Source organism: Lampetra planeri, chromosome 11, assembly GCF_965212315.1.
Source record: "Lampetra planeri chromosome 11, kcLamPlan1.2.h2, whole genome shotgun sequence".
Classification (NCBI taxonomy): domain Eukaryota; kingdom Metazoa; phylum Chordata; class Hyperoartia; order Petromyzontiformes; family Petromyzontidae; genus Lampetra; species Lampetra planeri.
This window is the reverse complement of record NC_136117.1, coordinates 507,491-527,088: the sequence shown is the minus strand read 5'-3', so window position 1 is coordinate 527,088 and position 19,598 is coordinate 507,491. Positions and strand designations below refer to the sequence as shown.

The 19,598-nt window shown below is 49.3% G+C and overlaps 1 protein-coding gene across 13 annotated transcripts in view; it reads right to left on the bottom strand.

The window, feature by feature from the left end:
• The window catches only part of LOC144721414 (complement C3-like), a 366,684-nt gene that overhangs the window by 194,837 nt on the left and 152,249 nt on the right, over nucleotides 1-19,598 (bottom strand). For all 13 annotated transcript variants that reach the window (XM_078599020.1, XM_078599027.1, XM_078599021.1 and 10 more), the window contains 5 exons: nucleotides 4,090-4,158; nucleotides 3,340-3,537; nucleotides 1,749-1,851; nucleotides 1,146-1,228; nucleotides 78-217 (listed from right to left, as the gene is read on the bottom strand). In XM_078599020.1, coding sequence (XP_078455146.1) covers nucleotides 78-217; nucleotides 1,146-1,228; nucleotides 1,749-1,851; nucleotides 3,340-3,537; nucleotides 4,090-4,158 — 593 coding nt within the window. The remainder of the gene's footprint in view (nucleotides 1-77; nucleotides 218-1,145; nucleotides 1,229-1,748; nucleotides 1,852-3,339; nucleotides 3,538-4,089; nucleotides 4,159-19,598) is intronic.

The window sequence follows — 19,598 nt, the reverse complement described above, 5'->3', positions numbered from 1 at the left end:
TTTGTACCGGGCTCGCATTGAGTTGAAATAACATATTTTTTTCATTTATATTCTGTGTGTGTGGGGGTAGTGCTGACCGTTAAGGATTCTTCCAGGTAGTTGTACAGAATGACCCGTATTTCCGTTTGCTCGCCTCGTTTCACCGAGTAGGGCAAGTGAAGTTTGATGAAGAAATCTTTGGTAGAAACCAGTAACAATGGGTCTGCTAAACACACTCCTACAAGACAGAAGCAAGAAAAGTACAGATGACACCAAAACAAACTGTCGGAAATATGTATAATGAGCAGTATACAATCTCCATTATAATGATAATTATATGTTTGATTGTGCACCCTTTAAATGGGGTGTCTCAAAGTGATTTACATTCTAATCAGAGACTTACATCTCAAACCTGTACAACGGAATTTGACCCTGTGTGGCATTAGTCTGCTAGTAGAGGGCGATTATTTGCACATGTAATCCCAATTGAGTAAGTTGCAGTGTAATGTTTTGTACTTGGTACATTTTAACCGTGATGCCAACACACAATGGCCTACTAGAATGTGGTTACACTATCTTAATATCCCCTGTGAGCGAACAGCATGTAATGCATAATTAATTGACCCCCCGGCCTTCCAGATTGGGACCACGAACCACGACAAGTGGGAAATGCGCTACCACTAGGACATGTCAATGGGCCACATGCATCGCCAAGCTCACTTATACTGTCACATCAAGGCTGCACCCCAAACCGTGACCTGGTTATGCCCATCCTCCTGTTACGGTTTGCCAGTCGAGACAGCTATCACTCATATCGAGGGAATTTGACACTAGGGAAAAAGTCTGTCAGAAAACGAAAGGCGACGGGCATACCTCTGCTAAGGCTTAGCTCTGACTCAAGTCAGCTGGCTCAAAGCCATGCTTAACTTGATTTTGTTGAGCCGAGCCTGAGCCAAGCCACATGAGCAACTGAGCTGCTGACCTGCTCATGTGGCTCTGAAAGCAATTCAGTGGCTCACGTCCGAGCTGAACCATTAGAATTCAAGCCAGAGATGCAACTAAGAATAACGACCTCAGTCTAAATTTTTACTTGTAAAGGTGGCTTCTAAAATTAGCTTAATTTGGCCCAAAATAATTTGAAAGCGTACACAAAGGAATAAACGTACCTCTAGTTTTAGAGATGCTCACGGCCTGCATGTTCCAAGTGGTTATGGTATCTGGTAATTGTAACCTAATCTGAAGATGTTTTCTAAAAATAAAAGACACCATTTCATTGGATAAGTTATTTCCACAGACTTAATTACATAGGTAATTTGTGTAATTTTAGATTGTGAATTTGGATTAATTCAGTGCTCATAAAGATGGTGTTAAAGTTATGATTCGTAATACAATTTTGAGTAAGGCATACTAATGATGTGGCCCAAATGTGTCGTTAAGACACTCCACGATCCAACAAAGCCTCATAGTCATGTGCACAAGCATTAAATGACGTGCCATTTATTATACTTTCTGATTACAGTGTAAGTTGTGTAGCAATTCTCAAACCAAAGTTAGCAGTGAGATATGTCAGAATAAACACGTCACTTGAGACAACCTCTTAAATATATATCATAACTTCATAGGACCAACCAATACAATTTAAACTGAATATTATTGACAATAAATGAATGTTTTCTAGCTTCATTCTAATTTATCTGGGTCAATTCCCATTATATGTGTATATATATAAAACTCCTTGACCTACGTGTTCAGGCAAGGATGAGGCTTACCCGCTTGCAGGAATTTTGTATTTATTCCAGCCCCAGCTTTGAGGAAAGTATGACCTCATAGTAACGTCATCTTCATTCATCAACTCCAATTCTATAAAATCATCTGAAAGTAAAGGCAAGTAAATGTTATCTTCTTCACACGTTGAAAGCACAAGAAGACGTGAAATATTACGTACAATTTACCAATGACTTATTTATTTACCAATAATTTATTTTATTTTATATCTACGTGACTTTACCGAAAGAACCAAAGAGTATGGATCCCTGCAGTCACGAAAACTTCAAATCTAGATTTTACCAATAACTGTTACGGTCAAATTCATGAAACGTATTAATCTCTTTCAAACAAGCACTAAAAATCGACAAATCTATTTTTGGTACAAAATACTAACTTAAATGACAAAAATCCTAACACTACATTAAGTAAATTCCACTTGAGCAGGGAAATAAAGTTGAAATGAAAATATTCCAATCCCATGCCTGTAACTACTAGTATTTATATTTTATTTTATCGGATAAGGTCTAGATATCTCTTTTTCAGGGGCGACCTGGCCACAAATGATGGTTCAACAAAGTGCCTCATCATGTAGAAATGTATCAAGCCAAATAATCTTAACGCATGTTTCTATATGTGGACGGAAAAACCAGAGGACCCGGATAAAAATCCACACAATCAAGGGGAGAACATACAAACTCCAAATATATAGGTATCTGGGTCTGAAAAAAACCCACGACCTCCTTCATAGCAGGATAGGTAGTTAACATCTCACCACAGTGGCACCTAGCAATGCCTCAATGAGACTCAAGACTTTTTTTAAGGAGGATTCTGCCAAGTTTTCGCAGTTGGGGGCAATGTTGCTGCTGTGTGTAAACCCAAATAAGTAATCTGTAAGTAATTTTTCAGCAGTGAAATTTTTTGGCCAATAGCAGTTATAATGTTTGTGTTTTAGCTTTTATGTGCAAATTGGAGAACCAAGAGAAGCCCATGCAGACTAGGGTGAGAACATACAAACCACACACACTCACTTTAACTCTGCAGAAGTGAGAGAACAAACTCCACGCACTCACTTTCACTCCACGGAACAGCATGAAAAAATAGAAACTCCACTCACTTTCACTCCGTAGAACAAGGTGAGAACATACAAACTCCACCCTCACTTTCACTCAGCAGAACACGGAAACATATACAAACTACACACAATGACACAATCACCACTGCGATTTTCTGTGTTCTATGTTTACATGAGTCACCCCATAATGCAGATAAAATATAATTGACAGTTGATAAAAAAATAAGATTCAAGATTATAATTGGTAAATGATAAGAGAACAAGTTCCTACTTCACTGAATTTGATTGAATTCACGGCAAAGCAGTCAGGGTGACTGATGATGCAGCACCCACTGCACCCACAGACTCACTGCAGCCACTCGCTCACCAGTGGTCAGTCGCCTCCTTATCACTATTCTATCGCTACTACCATGGTTTACGTTCCCATGAACTTCACCTATTTATTCATCCACCTATGTTGAGGACTCCGTCTACCAGACTGTCCGTTTTGTCCGGTGTGCTTTGGCATGTGTGAATCTTACTCCGCCTCAAAATGCCCTGGACACCGATGCTTTCGGATTTCCTGTACTCTTCTGCTTTCTTGCAACACTGAAGAAAAGCATCAACACATTCCTTTGGGCCTGTGACACGCTTAAGACGTTCTTCACATCCCTGGCCGGTGGGGCTCATCTTCAAACCATCCACGCAGCATTTGCGAAATTCTTGAGTGTATTTTTCCGCTAGAAAAATAGAAAGTAACAATTACAAGCATGCAATTGAGTTCTTACGTTTTAGGCGCAGCCCTGCAATTGCATACAAACGTTTCCCGATGGAAAAGCGCTACTTGATGGAGCTCTAGAAATACTCTCAAGAGGACACGTTGGCCAATTTTTCCACGCTGACCAGCGTTTTTAAATATCATCACACATTGATATATTACTCGTGAACATTTGTAAAGTATTTCGTAAGAAATCTGAAGTTTGTTAGGCATGACTTGCACTGGTTGACAGTATCATGTCTGGAAGCAGGCGTGGTCCCAAAGTGTTTGGGATCACGAAAGAATATTACTTATGATTATCCATATAAATACAGATTCATATATTGAAAAGGCCACATTACACTGCACTTATGTATGACTTATGCTTTATTACCCAGGCCAACCTTACGGATTTCCAAGACTCATTTGAGGAGGGTCCAGCCACTACACTTATTTTTAAATACAGAATGTCCCCCCTCTCTTGCTGCAAAGTCATTAAAATTGTTGTCATGGTGAAAAATAATTCATCTCATACCTTCCCTCCTGATCTGCAACATTGAGAGCTGTCTTCGTTTTCTTGAGGGCACTTTTGGGCACCCGATTTCTGCACAGAAGCATTTCAATGCGAATTTAATTGTGCAGTAAAACACTTTCATTATGTAATATTGTGACATTCCACATGTCAATTACAACCTAAATGTTTTTTCCTAAAAACATTGTTAATGTTCACATTATAAAGCTATATTTAAAACCATGGCAACTGCAAAGAGCACGTATACTACATTTCCATGTCATGACACCCAACAAAACGTTAAGATAACATAGGGTTTGTTTCTCCATCAATTTACCCGTGTAGTGAGCGACTTCCGAGACACGACGTGTAGAGGGCTCCTTGTTTATTTCTCACACTTTACAGGCATAATCACTGAGCGACATATATACTGGGCTACGTATAGCTGATCCACTCATACAGCCCCATCGCCGGCATCTAACTAGATAGCTGGCTGACTATATAGCGACGACAACGATGGGAGCCGTACAGCAGATCGGCCATACGGCCGGACGATGAAGAAGAGATGACGGCAAAAAGAGCGACAACAGCCAGGACCCGAACCCCCACGACAGCCCCAAACCTGCGGTGATGTCCCCCTTATATACTCCTCAGCGTGGTCAAGCCCAGCCACTGGCCACGCCCCCTTCTAGAACTCTCCAGCAGGTTGCCGGAGCTTTCCGACTGTGACCTTTAGCCCATATACCCCCCCCCCCTTATGGTTGGCTATTATATAGTGCACCCAAACCTGTTATTATCCCTCCTGTCACTACACCTGTATTACATCAAAATAGCAAAATAAAATGTAATAATTGTTTGAAAAATATAGGGTCCTAATGGCAGTGAATTGCCAGCTCATATTTTATACAGGTAGAGTCACCAATCAGTTTGGAGAATCTTCTTATTCGTAAAGCTGACGTTGGTTTAGTGTAATAACTCTACTATTACATTGAGGTGGTTGAGCCAGACAATTGCGTCAGAAGTGTATTGCAGTGATGATGCCTCCTTCGTATTTCTGAATAGGACATTGAGTCAATATATGTTCCATGGTCTGTTCTGGGTGATCCCAGACGCACACAGGAGAGTTTTAAACCTTTGATTTGTATCTGCACCCTCTGTCATGTTTTTTCCGGAGGACGCAGTTTCGGGTTTGTGGCCCAAAAGCTTTATGGAAGTCAATGGACTTTTGCATTGAGCGGAGCAGACACTTGCTTGCTGTTTGGTATCAAAGATCTGTTCAGATCTACCAGAGAAGTCCAGTCCATGAGGTCTTCTCCATCGGCTTAATTTGCTCTATAGCCCCACAGAATCTGGTGGCTGTTAAAGTTTTAGTGGGTCCAATACGAGGAGAGACAGTTCCTTAGAGGCAACACGTTTATTACAAACTATGGGTACATAACACAAAGGGGTAACGGCCCCTTACACCCGATTCCCTAAAGAGGTAGCCCATAAGGACTAATGTGCCCTCACTCTGGTTATAGCGCTAACCCTACACTGGTTATGTTCTGAACCCGACCCTAGCCAGGGGTTCGGGTTCTGCCCACTGGTCTATCGGGTCTTCAGGTCTTCAGGGTGGCTCTTCGGATCTTCAAGTGGACAAGGACTGCCGGACCCGTTCAGGGGTCTGGCTTTTATACTCGCTCCAGAGTCTCACCGCCCCTAGCCACACCTTCCTTATGGAACTCTCTAGGGGGCCCTGGAACATGACAGCATCCGCCCAGCACCCCTCTTGGGGTCTGGAGTCCCTGGTGGCCCAAGGGCCCGACTCATCTCACCTAGCTTGTCTACCACCCCCTGTTGACACATGTCCACTACTGCAGGTGTAGGGGTGTTAGAAAGAGAGCCCGTTATGCATGGCAACTTATGGCAAACAAACACAGTGGGCGGGGCTACGTGAGTGCACGGGGAGGTGCTCTCTACGACGTCCGCGCCAGGTACCCCGGGGGGGCTGATTCGGAGTTATGATCCCCCGGGGCCCCACCCCTCAGCGGGGGGTTGGGTATAAAAGGGGATGTAGCGGAGGGCTCGGGGTTCTTGTTAAGCTAACCAGTGAAGACTGAAGACGTCTTAGCTAGAGCCCTGGACTCCCCTGGTTCGCCGTCCTTATCAGGGCCGAACAGGACCGAGCCAGCGGCGTGGTCCCGAGATCCAGAGCCGGTGCTCTTGTCAGCGCTGGTCTGGGACTCAGGGTACCAGGCCCGACTTACCAGTGTCGGGCCAGATAGCCTCCCCTAGCCCGTTAGAGGAGGATTAGGAGGCAGGCTAGGAAGTAGCTAGCGCGTGTATCCCCAGCTAGCCGGGTGAGGGGGCCGACACCCCCTCTAGTGTTGTATGCCACAACTGTGCTGTGTGAATAAACCCGTGTGCCTCCAACTCCGGCGTCCAAGAGTCGTGAACTCTATTACACAGGTAAGGGACAATGGTGAATATACATACAGCCTAACAATGGCACTACAAAAACACCAATGTATAGACCCTCAATATTGAATTGGAGGACCTATCTGAAAGTGTGATGGGGGCCCTGGAAAAGAGGGCCATTATGGTGGCTTGAGTTGTTGTTGTTGCTCTGGAAACCGGGCGATCGTTGATCAATGTTTGGCCACCGGGTTGATGGCATGAGCTGTGATTTCTCACTTAACAGAGTGGGCTGAGTGAAGGTTGCAATCTTCCACCTCAATGATTTTATTTAACTCCCATTATTCTTCATGGTATGTCCACACATTCACATGGTACAACTCCATTTTTAAAGGGTAGGATAAAACCAGCAGCAGGCAAGATGGGCCAATCGATTCAGCATTGCAGCACAGGTCACCAGCACAGTGATGTGTAAGATGGCTCAGCTATTTGCATTGCTAATCAATCATTTATTGACCCACTGTAATATAAACATGAATAGACTAAAATATTGATTACATGGAAAATGCTGTTTAGCCAATTACCCTGCTACCTAACAAGGGATATCTGTGGTGCATCAGTTACAAGAACAACAACATAAAAATGATACTTAACAGAGGAACAGGCAACAATGGAACATAATGTGTTGGAGATGCAGGTAAAATAATGTACAATGAACAAACGTTGACCATATCTTACCTATAAACGTAATTTTTTGTCTGTCTGTCCCCCTCTGTCTGTCTCTGCACGCCTATCCTTGTAACGCTTTTAACTGACAAACTGTTGGGTTTACGTTTCAACAAAGTGCACAGATACAACACACTAAGCCCCCCAGTCAAATGTAAACTAATAAAATCACACTTTATAACAAGGTACGCTGATTGCGGCACCAAAGAATGCATCTGTGCTTGCGCGGAATCGCTGACTCAGGGTTACCCCGAGTAATGTAAACGAGCTTGCTGAGCGGCGACCTCCTTCGCATAAAAAATGCAAAAAAGAAAAAAATTAAGCATAGTTACTGCTGCACAACCAGACGCTGAGATAAATCCTGAGCAGTGTGATTCTTGCCCCCCCACCCCAATGTGTGCAGTTACTACTATATAGTCAGTAGATACTACTGTAGTGACATCGGAGATGTGGAAGCGATGGGGGCGAGAGCCCACGTGTTGCGAGGCGGTGGCGACAGATTAAGATTTTCAGTGATACCAAATACGACAACGGTCGTACTTCTCTATTGCTGCACCATATTGATATGGGAGACAGCCTGTTCGCTAGAGCTCATATCGGATGCATCCGGTGGGGAAGGAATATGCCAACAGGTGGTGGCTGGCGCATGCCAAGTCTGCGTGGTATGCCGAGACAGACATGCTAATTTCTCTATGCCCCCCCTCTCTCTCTGCCCCCCTCTCTCTCTATTTAAGGCCTCAACACAGGCGTTTTTTCTCTGTGTGCCTATGTGTGTGTCTCTCTCTGTGTGTCTCCGTGTTATCTCTCTCAGCTTATGTGCCTGTCTATGTGTCTCCGTGTCTGTGTTTTGTCTCTCGCTCAAATTTAGCAATCTTTGGAAGAACTTAATCAACCAGGTTGGGTATTGACTGTTATGTTAGCCGACTCTCTGTGTTGTATTGCATTATATATTTCTAAGTTTACTAGGTTTTGATATCTCTTTCTTTCATACCTGATGATGATTGCTTGTGTTGCAATCGAAACGTCGTATGCTATTATTTAATTTATTTTTTCTTTCTATGCGACTATAACATAGCCAAATGCATTACTAACATCAAGGAGTCAATATACGATATCAAAGGTTCGACCCTTTATGTGTTCTGGAGAAAATAGTTGCTGGACATCATCAAACACTTCCGTGGCTTCCCAAACGTCTCTGGCGAGGTCAAAAAGATCGTCACTTTGGCCAGAAATATTGGAGGGTAAGGATTTGTGTGCAGTCGCATACAAATGAGCTCATGGAGGAAGATCTGGAAGACCTGATGTAATCAGCTGAAGAACCATCCAATGAGAGTGAAGAGGATGAAGAGCTACTTGTACGGTGTCATATGACAATAAAGGCATTATCTGATTGCTTTCTTAATTTGAAGAAGCAATAGATAAAGTCAATAAAATCAACCCTTTCATGGAGAGAAGCATACAATTTAAGAGAGACGTGGAAGCTGCATTGCAACTCTATAGAACAATCTATAAAAGTTTCCAATTAATAGCTGAACGTCCATCGTGCAGACCCCAACAACAACCGCCATTCGCCACTAAGTGGCGGTGATGTCACCTTGGCGCTTGTGCCAGGCTATGTGCACGTTGAGGCCACGTGAAGTGTCAAACGCCCGCTGGTAGGAGGTAATGGGGCAGACTCAGATACCAAGGGGCAACTGAGATGACCGGCCGATGCACCACCTGTACCCCTACTGTGCCAACTTGCTGTGCTTACGCGACCCGACGCTCTGCTCGTTGTTGTGAGTGTCGCTCCTCTGCCCTCCGTTGTTGTCGGAGGGTGACTGCCTCCAACTGCCCAGTAGCATACTCTTTGGTTCTTTCGGTAAAGTCACGTAGTTAGAAATAAAATAAAACAAATCACGACGTTTCGATTGCAACACAAGCAATCTTCATCAGGTGGGACAACCACAGCAAGAAAAAAATTGCTGAAGTGGGCGAGAGAGCTGCCATGGCAAGAGGATATATAGATAAGAAAGGGGGGGGGGTGTAGTGTAGGGGTAGGGGGGCGCTTCGTGAACACTAGGGGGAGAGAGGAAATGAGGCCGGGGGGGGGGGGGGAGTTGGCAGGGCTAGAAGTGGGAGGCTGGGAAATCTGGGTGATGCAGGGGGAAATTAACTCGGAAAAATAGACTAGTACCCGGCAAATATGATGGAAACAACCATAAACAGTTAAGGTTTTAACTGGTTAATAACATCCTTCCAATGATTGCTCAATTTGCATCCATCTTTGCGGTTGAAATTATGTCTATGTTTACATATCTGGATGGCTTCATGAACAAACCTTTGATAGTAGCCCGAAGGTTTGCAGAGTACCTTGGTCTCGGAAAAAACAATATCATGCGAGCCCACAGCGTTATAACAATGGTCAGCCACGGCAGAGGTATTGGTTCTGACGTGTTTCAGATCTGCCTTGTGTTCACGACCACGGTCCGAGACGTGTCGTTCCCCAATATAACTGCTACCGCAGGTACAACTCAGTTTGTAGACTCCAGGATATTGCATGTCAGGAATGACATCCTTCACAGATGGGATTAGATCATGGATGTTGTGTACTGTATTGAATCGGACCTGGGTCTTGTGTTTGTTGAAGATTTTGTAAATCTTTTTGGTAACACCTGCTAAAAATGATAACGTGATGCTTTTGATTGGCTTCTCAGGGGATTGTTTCTCCATGGTTGGAGAAACAACTTCGTGAAGAATGCAGTCCGAGTACCCATTCATCTTGAGGGCCTGATGTACGTGTTCCAGTTCACTGGAAAGGTGGTGTTGGTCGGAAATGCAGTGGGCCCTATGGTGTAGTTTTTTTTATGAGGGAATTCTTCTGTGCCAGATGGTGGTGGGAATCAGGTTTCAGATAGGAATCTGTGTGGGTGGCTTTCCTGTAGACACAGTGTCCCAACGAGCCATCAGGTCTCTTCTCAAACAAAAATTGGTTAAATGCTGGTAGGCCATGTGGCATTTCATTGGAACCTTGTAGATAACATGACTGCATCTTCTGCCGCAACAATGTCCTCCAAATGTAAGGTTAACCTTATTGCTAAATTCAATAACTTGTCAAAAATAAAACAGATCCACACATTAAAAAGCTAGGTGATAACAAGACTGTTATCAATCACAGTAGCAGCACAATCTCCGATAGCCTAAAATCGGTACTAGCTAGAGGGCTGAATTTTGCTGTCACCCCCAAACACATCCCAGTGGATGATATAATTACCCAGATAGATGTAGCCCTCAAAGGCTTGGAATACATCCCGACAGACGTGGCAAGATCTGAAATTGCCACCATCCTTAAAAATGCTAAGAAACCCATTAGTAACATCAGCAAAGACGAGCACTCTGAACTCGCCAAATTGAAAAAGAGAAATTACATAGTCATCCTCTCAGCCGACAAGAGCAATGCTACTGTCGTCATGGATAAAACCACATACAACAACAAAATCCAGGACTTAATGATGGCAGTTACACCAAAATCAACAAAGATCCTACCAACCGCCTGGCTACAAAAACCAACAATATCATTACCAGTTCGACTTCTCTAATCGAACATTCAAACGGCTCTCCCTAAAATCTTCTGCTACTAGACCACCCAGATTCTATGGTCTTCCAAAAATCCATAAAGAAGGTACTCCAGTTCGGCCCATCGTTTCCACTATCAACTCACCTATCTACAAACTGGCCCGTTTTCTGTCTGATACCTTGCTTCCATTCACGGGCAAGACTACCTCAGCTGTACATAACTCAACTCACTTGGTCTCTCTAATAAAGCGCATTTCACTGTCCCCAGATGATTTGCTCGTCAGCATTGATGTAGTTTCTCTGTTCACCAAGGTTCCTGTACCTGACACCTTAGCAATATCTTCTTGGTTCTTTCGGTAAAGTCACGTAGAAGGGAAGTAATAAAATAATAAAAATAAAACATAATAAAATTATTCTCACGACGTTTCGGCCACAACGCAAGCAGCCGTCCTCAGGTGAAAACCAGATCCGTCAAGGCGACAGAGTCTGAATGAGACAGCACACGAGCTTGGAGCATATATATGTAATGCGGGCGTAAGCGACCTTCCGGATGTGACGTCACGAGGAGGCGGAGCCAGGTGACGTGGGTGAAAGGTTGGGGTCCTTAAGCGGGTAAACCGGAAAGAGAAGGCAGTCGGGTTGTGAATGGAAAAGGGTGAGGCCACGAGGGCGAACGAGAGGAAGGGGGCACCGCCGGCGAGCGGGAGCCGACTCCAGAGTACAGCCAGGAAGGCTGTGTGTTAGAGGCAGCGGTGTGGCTGCAGAGAGTCGCAGGAGCGACGAAGAGAGAGAGAGACAGCACGAGGCTGTCAGCGCTGCGGAGTGAGCAGCAGCGATTACAGCCAAGGGGGCTGAGAGTGAGTAACAGCAGCGGAGCTGCTGTGGGGGCTGCAAGAGCGACAAAGAACAGCAGCGGAGCTGCTGACGGTGACTGGAGTGACATCGGAACCAGCACTGAGAGAATAAGAGAGACAGCCGTGTGGGTAATACAGTACGGACCAAATAAAGGACACTGAGTCAGAGATCGTAGTCAAGTCTTTTATTACACTGGTGTCAGAAGTGAAACGGCTTGTCAAGACGGCTCGGAAGAAAGAATATTCCTGTGCCATCATCTGCTACATCATCCGACTTACGATTGAGACAGATGGCGCAGCTGGAGACCTGGAAAATCGTGCTGGCAAAACCGTGTGAGCTCACCACGCCGACGACGGCAGTGGGGAGAGCCGAGGGTGGTCTGCAGGCCGACGCCTTGCCTGCGCTGCCAGCGCCATCTGCCACGCGGCACGGAGACGCCATCTTGGGCGTGGCAGGGGAGAAACGGCGGGAAGCCGCCATCTTGTCTTCACCGCGGCGGGGAGACGCCGCCATCTTCAACATCGCGGCGGAGAGGCAGCCTTGCGCTGCCATCTGGAGGTGCCGCGGGGAGAGCAGCCTGCTGTGAGCTGCTGTTTTGCGAGGGGGAGCTGCGAGGAGAGGACGACGACGCTACAGCTGCTGGGGCGGGAGCTCTCCCGTCCTGGCTCGGGTGCGTGACAACGGAGCAGTCAAGTCGCCGAACGAGTTCTGCGAGACGACTCAAGTTGCCGCCCTGCCGTCCTCTTCTTGCTGCAGCCCCGGGCGGGTCGTAACGATACGCAACCGGCCTTTACACACACCTCACCCATCTTTCGAGGGCCGGGTGGGGGCGATTTTGTGTTTCTCTCATGACTCGATTGTGCGGAGCGCGGTTCGGACTGTGGGTATGTGTGTGTAATAACGATGAACGCGCTATCTGCTTGTTGCTCGGTGTCAATTAAAGTGTGTACGTGTGTTGAGAATGGACGGAGAGTATGCTGTGCTTGCTGAGTGTTAAATTGTGTGTGTGCGCTGCGGTGTGGAGTTGTTATATTGATGGCGAAGTTAATTATTAACTCGGGAGCGTCGGGTATCTTGCGCTGTATCATCTCGTGGGTTACCTTGTGCGATGGGCTTAATTGAAAAATATATATATATTTTTTTTTTGGTGTATTGTGCTGCGAGGTGCTATGGGCGATGTGGTTGTTGCAAGAGAGAGAATATTTGTGTTGTTGCTGCAATGTTACGACTGGATTAATGGTGTGTTGGTTACCTGCAGATCGGCTTGCTATTGTGCTTAAATGTGCGCGTGTGATCGCGATATGCTGACTGTATGTGCTGTTACACCGTTCTGTACGGTTATGGGGTGCGATGCATTGATTGACTATTGGGGTTGGGATGTTATTAATTGTGCGTACCTGTTTGGAAATTGGTAACAAATTCGAGGGGGACCCTATTATTTGGTCGTATGGATGTTATGTACACGCGATTTTGGGTATATTATGGGTAACGGCGCTTTGTGAGAGAGAGAGCGCGCTTTGAGGGTGCGTGATGACGCCGTTGTGGGTGTCTCAAAGGTTAATGCTAATGGGACCGTAAATTGGCGCCAAGTTGCGTCGCGTATTCGGTTGGTCGCATGCAGCCACGAGTTGCTTTGCGAGTTGGGTTGTGTAACCAATGTGGTTGGTAAAATATTGGTTAAAAATTCCCCCATATGACTGCTGCGCGCAGCAAGCTGGAGCTGTGCGTCTATCGTTGTTGGGATTGTTACAATAAGACGGGGGATGCAATTTGTGACCCCCAGCAAAAGGGAAGCTGGGGTGCACGAATGGAGAAAACTGGCCACGTGTTCGCACGTTGGGCCGCCATTTTGCGCACACGCGGGGTATGGCGTCGATGCGCTTTGCGGAAAGGGCCGCCATTTTGAGTGCGCGCGAGATATTGCGCGAACGCGCTGGGCGAAGGGGGCCGCCATTTTGAGCGCGCGGGAAAAACCTCGGTGGGGCAAATATTCCATCTGTTATGCCTGCCATTGTTGATTGGGTGATGCACGAGTGGTGGTCACGTCGGCCTATGGCTGATGGCTGACCTGACAGCCCGGAGGCGAAACCTCCGTGGTATGTCTTAAACTAATGGGCCGTGTGCTCATATGGCTCGGGGAGTCATGGTTCAGTTGTGCGGTGGCAGACTGAACCTGGTGTGCCGGGGGCTCACGGGTTTTGGGTTAGGGCGTTATTGTCTCTATAAGAGAACATTACCCCGTGGGGGGGGGTCGTTGATATCTGGCCTTGCCGAGGGATTTATCTTCCCTTGGCTATGAAGCGCATTTCAAAGATTGATGGAGCTCGTTTGACGGGGTTGCAGTGAGAGACCTGTCTTATATATTGGACGATATCATTGTCTTCAGCCGCACATTGAGGAACATTTAACACGGCTGGAGACAGTGTTCACGAGGATGCGCTCTGCGAATTTAAAATTTAAACCAAAGAAATGCCACCTACTGCAACGGTCCGTCCGTTATCTGGGGCACATTGTGAGTGCTGAGGGGGTGTCCACGGATCCGGAAAAGACGGCGTGCGTCCGGGATTGGCCGACTCCGGCCACCGTGGGGGATGTTCGGCGGTTTTTGGGATTTGCCTCGTATTACCGAAGATTTGTGCCGGGTTTTGCGACGATTGCGAGGCCCTTGCATCTCCTTACGGGTAAAGGACGGAAATTTGTTTGGGGACAGCCGGAAGAGGCGGCCTTTCGGAGTCTGCGTGATCTATTGGCTACGGCTCCGACATTGGATTATCCCGATTTTGATCGCCCTTTCATTCTTGATACGGACGCGAGTGACACAGGTAATGGGGCGGTATTATCACAGTCTAAAGGGGGCGTAGAGCGCGTCGTGGCGTATGGTAGCCGAGTCTTGTCGCCTGCGGAAACACGCTACTGTGTCACTCGTAGAGAACTTTTGGCGGTTGGTTTTTCCTACGGCAATTTCGACCGTACCTTTACGGTCGTTCTTTTATTGTGCGTACGGATCATGCGGCCTTGCAATATGCACTTAAAATGGACCAGCCATCGGGACAGTGGGCACGTTGGTTGGACACGCTACAGGCATTTTCCTTCCAAATTCAACATCGGAAGGGAGTGCGCCATGCGAACGCTGACGCACTTTCCAGATTACCAGGGCGCGCCCCTTGTAAATGTGCGTCGGGGACGCATAGGTGTTCGCCGATTCTAAACCCCCCTCAGCCGCTTACGTTGGCCGTCGAGAAGTCGGATACTCCGATGGAACCGGGACCGACTGACGGGGTTTTGAATCTGCCGCGGTCTGTCTGGATTCGGGAACAAATGATGGATGAGTTGTTGTTGTCCATGCGGAAGCGGTCTATGAGGGACAATGGGAGTCCGAGTACGGCTGTGGGGCCGCGAACCGCTCTCCGAGATGGTCTGCTTATGTGGCGAGAAGGGTTCCAGGAAAGCTGGCGTGTGGTGCTATCAACGTCCTTGCGATTCGAGTTGATTAGAACTCTCCATTGTGACACACTATTGCATTTAGGGGTGCAGAAGACTTTGTTGACGTTGCAACGTCATTATTTTTGGCAAGGCTGGTGTGTGTCCATCGCTGATGGGATAGTAAGGGAGGAGCATGGCCGAGTGCTGCTCATCCCCGAAATGGCACTAGCTGAGAGTATGGTAAATGGATGTTGCCGTGGGTTGACGACCACGGTGAGGGTTACGGCGAATTAAACGTTACCGCTGGGGAGCGTGGCTCTCTCCACGCGAGGGTGTGCGATTAGGGGTTTTGTTGGTTTGTTGAGAGTGACTGTGGGTACATGCTGTGTACGTCTGAGGTCTGTGCTGGTCCTCAAGGGAGGACTGCTGGTGGGTAAGAGCAGAAATTTTTTTGTTGTTGTTGTTTTCACGTGTAAATAATATTGTTGTTAAAATGTAAATACTGGGGCGTCCATCGCGGTTATTTGGGTAATTATTGGGGTTTTCTTAAGCGGCCCGGAATTACATCATCTCCACTACCCTGGGGCCGGGTGGCTGTCGTGTACGACATGCGGATGTGCGTTGTTGTGCTTTGTGCCATTGTTGTTCTTGTTGTTATATTACATGCTTAGTGTCCTTTAAGGGGGAAGGTCGGTTCACCGCATTACGCTTTGGTATTGTTCAGCCGAGGTCGGCTGGGTTTTTTCTACGGGGGAGGGTGGTGTAATGCGGGCGTAAGCGACCTTCCGGATGTGACGTCACGAGGAGGCGGAGCCAGGTGACGTGGGTGAAAGGTTGGGGTCCTTAAGCGGGTAAACCGGAAAGAGAAGGCAGTCGGGTTGTGAATGGAAAAGGGTGAGGCCACGAGGGCGAACGAGAGGAAGGGGGCACCGCCGGCGAGCGGGAGCCGACCCCAGAGTACAGCCAGGAAGGCTGTGTGTTAGAGGCAGCGGTGTGGCTGCAGAGAGTCGCAGGAGCGACGAAGAGAGAGGAGAGTACAGCCAGGAAGGCTGTGTGTTAGAGGCAGCGGTGTGGCTGCAGAGAGTCGCAGGAGCGACGAAGAGAGAGAGAGACAGCACGAGGCTGTCAGCGCTGCGGAGTGAGCAGCAGCGATTACAGCCAAGGGGGCTGAGAGTGAGTAACAGCAGCGGAGCTGCTGTGGGGGCTGCAAGAGCGACAAAGAACAGCAGCGGAGCTGCTGACGGTGACTGGAGTGACATCGGAACCAGCACTGAGAGAATAAGAGAGACAGCCGTGTGGGTAATACAGTACGGACCAAATAAAGGACACTGAGTCAGAGATCGTGGTCAAGTCTTTTATTACATATGTAGTGGTGGTATTGACGTGCGCCGACTGTGACAGTGATGGATCACGGGGCGGCGCGGGGTGCGGGGTTGGGCACGCGTTGTGGGCGTGGTGTGGACGCGCGCGCCGGGAGTGACAGATGACGAGGCGGCGCGGAGTGAGTGGTGAGGCACGATGAGATGTGGGAAAAGAGGATCGTAGCCAGCACCCGGCGATTGGTCGAATAAGTGGGTGCTCGCAGCGACGTCCGCAGGTGGGGTATAAAGGGGGACGCGCGAGAGCACTCGGGGAGAGTTACCCAGTTGAAGACCCGAAGACGGAGCTGAAGACCTAGTGAAGCCGAGTAGCTCAGTGGCGTTAGTCGCCGAGTAGCTAAGTGGATGTTGGTCATCCGAGTAGCTCAGTGGCGTTAGTCGCCGAGTAGCTAAGTGGATGTTGGTCATCCGAGTAGCTCAGTGGGCGTTAGTCGCCAAGTAGCTAAGTGGGTGTTTGTCACCCGAGTACTAAGTGGATGTTGGTCATCCGAGTAGCTCAGTGGCGTTAGTCGCCAAGTAGCTAAGAGGATGTTGGTCATCCGAGTAGCTCAGTGGGCGTTAGTCGCCAAGTAGCTAAGTGGGTGTTTGTCACCCGAGTACTAAGTGGATGTTGGTCATCCGAGTAACTCAGTGGGCGTTAGTCGCCAAGTAGCTAAGTGGGTGTTTGTCACCCGAGTACTAAGTGGATGTTGGTCATCCGAGTAACTCAGTGGGCGTTAGTCGCCAAGTAGCGAAGTGGGTGTTTGTCACCCGAGATACAAAGTAGGTGTTAGTCACCTGTAACCAAGTTTGATAAAATAAAGAGTGTGTTACCCGTGAAGTCGTCTCCCGTGGAGTTACTACATTACAACTGGCGTCAGAAGTAAACCTGTCTTCAAGAAGTATGGACACAAGGAAGACTACCCGTACCCACGAGCGAGGTCGGGATGACGACTGCGTACCGGGGACACCGACCTCGGGAGTAGAGGACGAGGAGTTGCCGCCGATGCAGCACTTCGCGGTGATGGCCGACGCTCCGCTTGCCTCCGACACCGGCCTCCAGGACGCGCACGCCCGCTTGGCGGAGTTGCTACTCGCCGCCGCCGCTGTCTTGGCCGACATCTCCGTTCCGGCGAGCGGAAAAAACGGCTGCGGGGGTCGTGGAGGAAGCGACGGTGGAGGATTCCCGCCAAAGGGCGCTTCGCGCCAAAAGCCTGGAAGTTGCCGCCGTTTTTGGGGGGCCGCCACCGATTGGCGGGAAAGACGGACGCCACGTGGCCGGACACCTCCGCGCAGCGCAGCCCACGTCATCGGCGCGCGCCGGAGCCCTCCATTTTGCGCCTGACAACCGAGCCGACATTTTACACAACTCCAGCGGAGCGCGGGAAAATCTCTCCGACGTCGACGACGATCGGGTCCTCCAGCAAAGATTGCCCGCGCTGTCGGCGTTCAAGGCGGATGGGGGCGACTGGGGAGCCTTCCAACGAAGGTTCCTCGCTCATCAGGAGATGTCGGGGTGGTCCGACACCACTGCCCTGCGTGCGTTGCCAGCGATGCTTGACGACGACGCGCTTGCAGCCTTCACATCGGCTGCAAGGTCGTCCCGCTCTACGCTCCAGGCCGCACTACACCTGATGGCGAAGGTGTTCGGGCCGCCCTCCACGTGCCGCCACCAGTTCTACGATCGGCGGAAGGTGGCTGGGGAAACGACGCTAGCCTACCGCACGGCACTGCTCGCCTTGGCGGACGCGGCTTTTCCCCGCATGGATAAGGAGGGGAAGGACGCCATGGTGACGGAGCAGCTGCTGGTGTTGGCCCACGAGTTGGGGGTCCCCATCAACGTGGCAGACGAGATGGAGATCTGCTCCCTGGCGATCGCCACGAGCATTCACGCGTACGAGGTCCTCAAACGCAAGCCGGGGGTCGTCTGCAAATGGCCGGGGAATGCGGCACTGGCCGCCACGATCGCCGAACCTCAGCCAGCTGCGGTGCAGGAGCGGGCCTTCGCTGCACCGTGTCCGGGGGAGTGGAGAACGGGAGGTCGTTCGCCCACACGTTCGCCCCGCAAGCTGGAGCAACCGAAACCTACGACGTCCGTCGTCTGCTACAACTGCGGCCTTCGGGGTCACGTCGCAGCCGGGTGCCGGGCCCCGCGTCCGCGCACCGCAGGACCACGTCGGGACGACGACCAGGGCCACAAGTCATCCCAACAAAACCCGGCAAGTCGCGGCACCTCACACGTTCGGTCCACAAACACGGCACATTCGGGTCGCCGCTTCGCGGTGGGGGGTTCGCGGCTGGGTGCCGGGGGTTCAATTCGGCGGGGGGGGTCCGTACGCGGCCCGCAAGCAGTCGAGTGGTCCGAATTGGCCCACAGGATCGTGGCTGCGTCAGCCGGGTCGTCCGTGGTAACGGGGTTCATTGACGGGGTTGAGGTCCGGGTGCTTGTTGACACGGGTGCGTCGGCCACCATCATCTCGGACCTTATTTATAACATCCTTCCCGTCCAAAGTAGACCCCTTCTGCCGGTAGACGTGCCATTTTATGCGGCGAATGGGGGATCCCTGGGGATCATCGGCCAGATTCGGGCGACTATTTGCATTGGGGACATTAAATTAGCGGGCCCTATTTTTGTATCATCATCGCTGGCCGTTCCCTGTTTGCTAGGTACGGACTTTTTGTCAAAAATGCCCATCAAAATTCTTATTGATCAGGCCTGCATAGAGCTTCCGTCAGGTCGGCGGGTTGCCTTCTTGTCGAGCCCTATCAAAGTGCGCACGGTTTGTGCGACGGTGCAGGCGCTGGCGACTCACACTGTACGGGTACCCCCGGGATCGCAAATGTTAGTACCCCTTCGGTTCAGGAAGCCACTCGAGGTGGGTGCGGAGGCACAGGGGGTGCTGTTGGGGCCGTCAAACAGAGCCAGTAAGGGCCTCGACTTAGCGGTTGCTCAAACCATGGTGAGAGGGGACAGTGAGCCGTTCGTAATGGTCCTGAATACGGGGTCGCGGCCGGCCGTAATTGCGCAGGGAACGGTGCTGGCTCACGCCGCGCCGCTGCCCGTTGAGGAACGGCTCGTGGCTCAAGCAGATTTTACTGTCGAGTCGCATCCTCAAAGTGATGAGGGGACTGAGTGGTTGGACTCGCTGTGTGCGGGTTCTGCTAACTTGTCCGGGGTGCAATTGGGAGCATTGAGGGGTTTGCTCATCGAGTTTGCTGACG